At 42.6% G+C, this 9,291-nt stretch overlaps 1 protein-coding gene across 1 annotated transcript in view; it reads left to right on the top strand.

Moving 5' to 3' along the window:
• rlbp1b (retinaldehyde binding protein 1b) overlaps positions 1-9,291 on the top strand; it is an 11,558-nt gene extending 2,267 nt beyond the window's left edge. Inside the window, exons 2-8 of the mRNA XM_023998884.3 lie at positions 541-584; positions 1,314-1,442; positions 4,871-5,075; positions 5,637-5,815; positions 6,445-6,603; positions 7,098-7,208; positions 7,999-9,291. Of these exons, the coding sequence (XP_023854652.1) occupies positions 573-584; positions 1,314-1,442; positions 4,871-5,075; positions 5,637-5,815; positions 6,445-6,603; positions 7,098-7,208; positions 7,999-8,127 (924 nt within the window). The 5' untranslated portion in view covers positions 541-572 and the 3' untranslated portion in view covers positions 8,128-9,291. The remainder of the gene's footprint in view (positions 1-540; positions 585-1,313; positions 1,443-4,870; positions 5,076-5,636; positions 5,816-6,444; positions 6,604-7,097; positions 7,209-7,998) is intronic.

Genomic DNA, 9,291 nt, shown 5'->3' with positions numbered 1-9,291 from the left:
TATATAAGAGTCTGGTGTTGTATTAGATACAGCCTGCTATATAAGAGTCTGGTGTTGTATTAGATACAGCCTGCTATATAAAGAATACACAGAATTGTAAACAATGTAGTAAAAAAGATAATGGACTGTATGAATGTCATCACTGTTTCAAACAGTCCTGCGTCTCAAATTGCACCCAATTCACTACGTAGTGAGCTATTTTTGACCAAGTCCCATAAGTCTCTGGTCAAAAGTAGTGCACTATATAGGGAATAGGGTGCCATTTGGGACATATAGAATTAGAAAACGTAGATATGTTTTGTTGGCAGCTGGATCAAAACATGTACTTCRGGGAAATTATCCTGAAATGTAGGTAACCTAAAAATAGAAGGAGAATGAGATGAAAAAACAATGTGTAGGAGCTGAAGTGTAACAAATGCTGAGGGGGTTGAGATGGAGCGTAAGCCTGGAGCACAATAAATTCATTGTTTTATTTTTTCAAGTTTTCCTGGAATCCAATGTTCTCCAACCGTGAATAATCAAATCCATCTTTTTTTCCAGTGAGTACGTAGCGGCTCTAAACAACTGAAGAAATGGCTGTCYTGGTAAGTACATCTCCTCTCTTGGTGTGCAACAGGCTTACATGCCCCACTGCAATAATTCAAACACATTCAGTGGTGTTTGTAATTGCAGATCAATGTCAAAAGTATCAAGTCTGATGAATGTAGAGACATGTTGAACTTAAGAGTCAGTTCTGACAAGTTCTGTTCAGGTGGTTATTTTTCATCCATTGCAGAGCAGAAACAATCTACCATCAAGGTCCTTAGGAGGATGTAATCCACAATAGATACTCTTACTCTGTCATTATATTCTTCCTTTGCGTTTCACATCATGGTTAGTCAAACAGCAGAAACAGAATGACACTCAATATGGCCGCCAGACAGCCCGGCCGTCAGGGAACGTTGACTTGAATGGGGATATCTGTTCTATAGATTGTGTTTCTAGGACTCCAACACCACATAACGACATACGCCATGGACAATGGCAGTTCCACATTTCTCAGGCACATTAGCACTGGATGCCGTCAATCGCTAGCATTAACCTCTAATCGCAGATCTCAGGTCACAGGTTTACCAGGCCTTGCTGCGCTCATGTGAGGGAGATTAGCCAACGCTAACACTGAAGCCCATAGATACAGGCCTCCTTTTGGATTGAGTTTTTGGGCTTACGCCCTGGATTAAACTAGGTTTAAACCTACTTTTTGTAAGGTAGTCTTGTGAGCTAATGGTGTTTTTGTTGGCAAGTCATGGTTGCCCCCCCCCCTCTCTACCCAGAGTGGAACGTTCCGTATGGTGTCGGAGGAGGAGCAGGCTCTCAGGGCCAAGCTTGAGCGCCTCACGGTCAAGGACCACGGTCCCGTGTTCGGACCCTGCGCCAAGCTGCCTGACCACACAGTGCAGAAGGTCTGTGGTCACTCTCTCACAAGCCTCACACTGTAGATTCACTTCACATCTTAAGCCCAACTACAAACTCAAGTGCAACCACAAATCAAATCACATACAACTGGTGTAGACATTACCGTGAAATAATGACACAAGAAGAATAAAATTAAATACAAAAGAATGGAAATATATATATACAGGGAGTAGCAGTACCAGGTACTTGAGGTAGATATGTACATGAAGGCAGGGTAAAGTGACTAGGCATCAGGATAGATAATAATAAGGTATTTGAGGTGGATATGTACATGAAGGCAGGGTAAAGTGACTAGGCATCAGGATAGATAATAATAAGGTATTTGAGGTAGATATGTACATGAAGGACAGGGGTAAAGGACTATGTGTCATCAAGGATTCACGATACTATATTTTGAGAGGTACATAAGGAAGGTAATATGTTATATGTGGAGAGTGACAGGGTAAAGTGACTAGCATCAGGATAGATAATAAATAAGGTATTTGAGGTAGATATGTACAGAAGGCAGCGTGAGAAAGTGACTAGGCATCAGGATAATAGATAATAATAAAGGTAGATATGTCAATGAAGGCAGGGTAAAGTGACTAGCATCAAGGATAGATAATAATAGGTATGATATGTACATGAGTATCATAGTGCGGTTAAGTGACTAGGCATGGCAGGATAGAAATGACATAAGGTACAGTGTAGTAAATATGTACATGAAGGCAGGGTAAAGAGATCAGATCAGGATAGATTAATAATATAAGGTAGATAATGTACATAAAGGCACGGGTAAAGTGACTAGACATCAGGATAGATAATAATAAGGTATTAGAGGTAGATATGTACATGAAGGCAGGTAAAGTGACTAGACATCAGGATAGATAATAATAAGTATTTGAGGTAGATTATTACATGAAGGCAGGGTAAGTGACTAGCACTCAGGATAGATAATAATAAGGTATTTGAGGTAAGATAATGTACATGAAGGCAGGGTAAAGTGAGTGAGAGGCATCAGGATAGATAATAAAGGTAATTCAATAAGAGATAAGGTGAGATCATGTACAATGGAAGGCAGGGTAAAGGAGTGAGATCTAGAGCATCAGGATAGATAATAATAAGGTATTTGAGGTAGATATGTACATGAAGGCAGGGTAAAGTGACTAGACATCAAGGATTAGATAAATAAAATAAGGTATTGGAGGTAGAATATGTACATGAAGGCAGGGTAAAGTGACTAGACATCAGGATAGATAATAATAAGGTATTGAGGTAGATATGTACATGAAGGCAGGGTAAAGTGACTAGACATCAGGATAGATAAAAATAAGGTATTTGAGGTAGATATGTACATGAAGGCAGGGTAAAGTGACTAGACATCAGGATAGATAATAATAAGGTATTTGAGGTAGATATGTACATGAAGGCAGGGTAAAGTGACTAGGCATCAGGATAGATAATATAATAATAATAATAGTAAAATAATAATAAAATAAAGAACAGAGTAGCAGCAGCAAATGATGAGCGTAAAAGTGTGTGTGTGAGTGTGTGTAATGTGTATGTGTGTTTGTGTTGTGTCGGTGTGTGTTATGTGTGTGCGTGTGTATGTGAATGTGTGTGGGTTTTGTGTGGGAGTGTCAATGCAGTGTGTGTGAGTGTGTACATGGTTTGTATACAGTGCATTTGGAAAGTATTCAGACCCCTTGACTTTTTCCAACATTTTTTAACGTTACAGCCTTATTKWAAAATTWATTAAATCGTTTTTTTCCCCCTCATCAATCTACACACACTCCTGCGTTGTCTTGGCTGTGTGCTTAGGTTCGTTGTCCTGTTGGAAGGTGACCCTTCGCCCCAGTCTGAGGTCCTGAGCGCTCTGGAGCAGGTTTTCATCAAGTATCTCTCTGCATTTTGCTCCGTTCATCTATCCCTCGATCCTTACTAGTCTGCCAGTCCCTGTCGCTGAAAAACATCCCCAGAGCATGATGCTGCCACCACCATGCTTCACTGTAGGGATGTTGCCAGGTTTCCTCCAGACGTGACACAAACAGTTCAATCTTGGTTTCATCAGACCAGAGAATCTTGTTTCACATGGTCTGAGAGTCCTTTAGGTACCTTTTGGCAAACTCCAAGCGGGCTGTCATGTGTTTTTTACTGAGGAGTGGCTTCTGTCTGGCCACTCTACCATAAAGGCCTGATTAGTGGAGTGCTGCAGAGATGGTTGTCCTTCTGGAAGGMTCTCCTATCTTCACAGAGGACCTCTGGGGCTCTGTCAGAGTGACCATCGGGTTCTTGATCATCTCCCTGACCAAGGCCCTTCTCCCCCGATTGCTCAGTTTGGCCAGGCGGCCAGCTCTAGGAAGATTCTTGGTTTCAAACTTCTTCCACTTAAGAATGATGAGGCCACTGTGTTCTTGGGAACCTTCAATGCTGCAGAAATGTTTTGGTACCCTTCCCCAGATCTGTTCCTCGACACAATCCTGTCTCGGAGCTCTACGTATAATTCCTTRGACCTCATGGCTTGGTTTTTGCTCTGACATGCACTGTCAACTGTGGGACCTTATATAGACAGGTATGCGCCTTTCCAAATCATGTCCAATCAATTACATTTTTTACAGGTGGACTCCAATCAAGTTGTAGAAACATCTCAAGGATGATTAATGGAAACAGGATACACCTGAGCTCAATTTCGAGTCTCATAGCAAAGGGTCTGAATACTTATGTAAATAAGGTATTTCTGTTTTTTTATATTTAATACATTTGCAAAAATGTCTAAACCTGTTTTCGCTTTGTCATTATGTGGTATTGTGTGTAGATTGCTGAGGAAATAGTTTTATTTAACCCATTTTAGAATAAGGCTGTAACGTAACAAAATGTCAAGGGGTCTGAATACTTTTCGAATGCACTGTCTATAGTCTAGTGAGTGTGTGCGTAGGCTCAGTGCAGATAGTACCATTGATTGACTAGTTAGCAGTCTGGCTATTTAGTAGTCTTATTGCTTGGTTGGCTGGGGTCGGGCAATTTTTCGGGTGTTCCTCTGACAACACCTAATATAGAGGTATTGGATGGCAGGGACCTCGGCCCCAGTGATGTACTGGGCTGTCCGCACCACCCTCTGTAGCGCATTYCGGTCAATGGAGATGTATTTGCCATACCAAGCGGTGATGCAGCCAGTCACGCTGCTCTCGATGGTGCAGCTGTAGAACTTTTTGAGMATCCGAGGGCCCATGCCAAATCTTTTCAGTCTTCTGAGGGGGAAGAGGCACTGCCYTGCRCTCTTCACGACTGTGAAGGTGTGTGTGTTCTGAGGTTGTAGACCTCARCCGGTTCCGAGGTTGTAGACCTCATCCGGTTCCGAGGTTGTAGACCTCATCCGGTTCCGAGGTTGTAGACCTCATCCGGTTCCGAGGTWGACTTGGTTGTTGGTTCCCTACAGGCCAAGGATGAGTTGAATGAGACAGACGAGAAGCGGGCGTTGGCGGTCAAGGAGCTGAGGGGAATAATCAAGGAGACGGCGGATGCTGGGGACGACCTGGCCAAGGGGGTGCTGGAAACCTTCAGAGAGAAGCCTGACGGCATGCTGGTCCGCTTCATCCGCGCCAGGAAATACGACGTGCCCCGAGCCTTTGACCTCATGAAGGGTGGGTCCCTACAAACTACTGTACTGTATATCAGTGGGGAAGTGTTCTGTCTATTTCATTAAAGCTGTGTTAAAATTGCTTTAACTTTCAATGACAGGCCGCTATAATAGCCTGGTCCCAAATATATATATATTTTTACCTTTATTTAACTAGGCAAGTCAGTTAAGAACWAATTCTTATTTACAATGACAGCCTAGGAACAGTGGGTTAACTGCCTTGTTCAGGGGTAGAACGACAGATTTTTACCTTGTCAGCTCGGGGATTCGATCTAGCAACCTTTRGGTTACTGGCCCAATGCTCTAACCACTAGGCTACCTGCCACCCCAKTATGTTGCTGTATAGCCAAGTACTGTTGGAGTTGCCAAGAGAGCACACAAATATTTGGGACCAGGCTAAGTCAGCTACGCACATGATCATTTTAAACATTGCCATTGGAAGGAAATATACAGTTTGATTAAACCCAACCAAGCAACATATATGTGTTGAWCTTCCTGTCTGCTTAACTCCTCCTGACATGGCACGGAGTCTATCTGATGTTGATGACCCTGTGTCCGTGTTCAGGTTACGTGCGCTTCAGGAGAGACTACCCTGAGCTGTTTGAGAACCTGACCCCCGAGGCTGTCCGCAGCACCATCGAGGCCGGCTACCCAGGCATCCTGTCCAGCAGAGACAAGTACGGCCGCATCGTGCTGCTCTTCAACATCGAGAACTGGGACTACGAAGAGATCACCTTCGACGAGGTGTCTAGCGGGGGCCTGGGCCCCCACAATGCACCCATTTGAAATACATTGGTGGTCCCCACAAGGCACTAAAACATGGCAGGAGCAATGTTTTCATAGACATACAGCAGCAATGGGAGTTATTGATAATTGTAATCAGGTGGACAAGCCCTTGATAAATAATAACTTGAATTTAAATTGAAATATCTGTGGTTAMCAAAAGGCCTCGCTCACGTTCAGTAAAGGAGGGGGAACATGCTCAAAATATACATTTTTTTTTAAAACTCTAAATGCATTTGTGTAGACAAGTAAAAAGGGTGCTTGGAACCAAAAAGAGATCACATAAAAATGTAAAATAAAAAAAACGACACCACTCTCTTGATTATGATTTTCAATAATAGAAGCTTTGTTTTAATTGTCTTTCTGGCCTGAAACCTATGACCCAGTGTGTGGTCTATTAAGTCATGTTGCTGTGAAAGACAATTAAAACAAAGCTTCGATTATTGAAAATCATAATCAAGAGAGTGGTGTCGTTTTTTAAAAWMWRTRRMYAAWMMTMYKKAKRMMMMWYRMWMMMMTGTGTGACTATYRGTGTSTGWKTYTYTGTGTGTGARTYTGTGTGTGWSTYWSTYTGTGTGTGTGTTCACCAGATCCTCCGTGCCTACTGTGTAATCCTGGAGAAGTTGCTAGAGAACGAGGAGACTCAGATCAACGGTTTCTGCATCATTGAGAACTTCAAGGGCTTCACCATGCAGCAGGCCTCCGGCATCAAACCCACTGAGCTCAAGAAGATGGTGGACATGTTGCAGGTCGCTTTCACAAACACATGCCGAGGGAATACTGAACAGAACATTACCTTATTAGGATACAAAATAATGGATTTTTAATCCATTTAATCATTTTTAAACCAATGGATTTTCTTTCCAATGATGGCCTGAATTCTATTTTTATGGGCCTGAAAACTTTACCTGCGCCATTGGTGGTAGAGGTGGGATCTGATTCTACTCACGCAGCACATTCATTTACATGTTTACCATTTTCCCTTCAGACATTCATTTACTCTCTGGTAAAAGTGGTCGTTGCTGTTTTTAGAAATATCAGACAATCTGTTCGACCTAAATGGGCTGAACTCTTTTTGGCAAAGTTCAACAGTTTCAACTTTCCCTTTCCGTTACTCGCGCGATGAGGATGCTTATGGCCATAGTGGTGGTGAGATCCGTTACTCGCGATGAGGATGCTTATGGCCATAGTGGTGGTGAGATCTGTAACTCTTCTGACCCTCTGTTCCACTTGTGTGTTTCAGGACTCCTTCCCGGCCCGGTTCAAAGCGGTCCATTTCATCCACCAGCCCTGGTACTTCACCACCACCTACAACGTGGTCAAGCCACTCATGAAGGGCAAGCTGCTGGAGAGAGTGAGTGAAACAGGCCCTGAGAGAGAACATGAAAGAATTAATTAATCATTTTTAGAGAGAGACAGAGAGACAGAGGTGATTAAAGAATGGGGAAAACATGGGATTTGATGGGGGAAATGTCTTATATCTCATGAGTTACACCATAAAACTATATGAATCAACAACAAATAATGAAGGTGAATGGGTTCCTAATCAACCGGTAATATACAGGTAACGGTAAATACACATTTTATTTTAATTTTTATCTTTATTTAACTAGGCAAGTCAGTTAACAACAAATTCTTATTTACAATGACGGCCTAGGAACAGTGGGTTAACTGCGTTGTTCAGGGGCAGAACGACAGATTTTTACCTTGTCAGCGCGGGGATTCGATCTAGCAACCTTTCGGTTACTGGCCCAACGCTCTAACCACTAGGTTACCTGCCAACCTCTACACTCTAACCACTAGGTTACCTGCCAACCTCTACACTCTAACCGCTAGGTTACCTGCCACCTCTACACTCTAACCCTAGGTTACCTGCCAACCTCTACACTCTAACCACTAGTTACCTGCAAACCTTCTACACTCTAACCACTAGGTTACCTGCCAACCTCTACACTCTAACCACTAGGTTACCTGCCAACCTCTACACTCTAACCACTAGGTTACCTGCCTTATGTAACTAAATAACAAGGTGAATGGGTTCTTAATCAAACGGTAATATACAGGTAACGGTAAATATATGAATACAAATAACATTTGGTGAGAACATTTTAGTTCATAGGTCCAACATTCTGTCTGCCAATCAGGTGTTTGTRCACGGAGACGAGCTGGACAACTACTACAAGGAGTTTGACGCCGACATCCTGCCTTCCGAGTTCAACGGCAAGAACTCCAAGTACGACGGRAAAGCCATAGCAGCCAAGCTGTTCGACTGAACACCCCCTCCTCATCATCCGCCACTCCTCCAACCAGACTGGGACCTCCACACAAAACACAGACAGAAACTATGAAAAACATAGGAGTGTGGCTTTATTAGAAAATAATGTAAAAGATGGGTGTGGTATTGTACTGTTGTTGTTTTCCAAGAGTTATTAAGTATTAAACACCCAACAAAGCCCTCCCAACAGCACAGAGAGGACTATATAGCCTTGGCTCAGGCCTTACCTGAGACACTTAACAGCCCTAACCATGGAGCTTTTCTCTGTGTAACCCATGTCTGCAACCTGGACTCAGGGGTAGAGGTAACATATAGTAAATGTAAAAATGGGACACTCCAATTCGTATGGTATGTATTAATTTGTGGATGTCCATCATACATTTCGTGTGATATGTTACGAATTACAATTTGTATAATATGTTACGAATTCCAATTTGTTGTGGCTATCGTTAGCTAGGTGGCGAACACTAAAGTTAGCCGGGTGGCTAACGTTAGCTAGGCTAGGGGTTAGGGTTAGGAGTTAGGTTAAAGGGTTAAGGTTAGGGGAATGGTTAGCTAATATGCTGAGTAGTTGCAAAGTAGCTAAAAAGGGGTAAGTAGCTGCAAACATGCTAATTAGCTAAAATGCTAAAGTTGTCCGTGATGAGATTGGAACATACAACCTGTGGGTTGCTAGACGTTCACGTCATACGCCACCCATCCACTCTGACCAATCGCCTTACAGTAACCTTCTGTCTTATGTAACCATACCAAACGTAACATATATATATATTAACATATATCATACAAATTTGAGCGTCTCGGATTTACATTTACTATGTTACATCTAATCTATGAGACCAGGCTGATCTTTGACACATACAGCTAGCACTCGTTAAACCTGACAGTTCTCTATCCACCTCCCTTTTCTCCTCAGGGTGATACAAGGCCATGAATCAAACAAGTGCCTGTCTCTGTTTGTTTTTGACCGAGCTTAGAGATGAATATCAGCACTTTTATCCTCTGTGGATCAATGCAGAGGCATGAGCATGTCACCACAATGTGGACAATAAACTGTATGGAAAGAACGATGAAGGATGACCATTTCTGTTCACCTTGGTTTGCAGGATATTTGCACACAAACACAGGTTAGCAAGGAATACACAATAAAATCCCCCCCCCC

The sequence above is a fragment of the Salvelinus sp. IW2-2015 genome, linkage group LG13 (assembly GCF_002910315.2).
Source record: "Salvelinus sp. IW2-2015 linkage group LG13, ASM291031v2, whole genome shotgun sequence".
Taxonomy (NCBI): domain Eukaryota; kingdom Metazoa; phylum Chordata; class Actinopteri; order Salmoniformes; family Salmonidae; genus Salvelinus; species Salvelinus sp. IW2-2015.
This window is presented reverse-complemented; position numbering and strand designations above follow the sequence as displayed.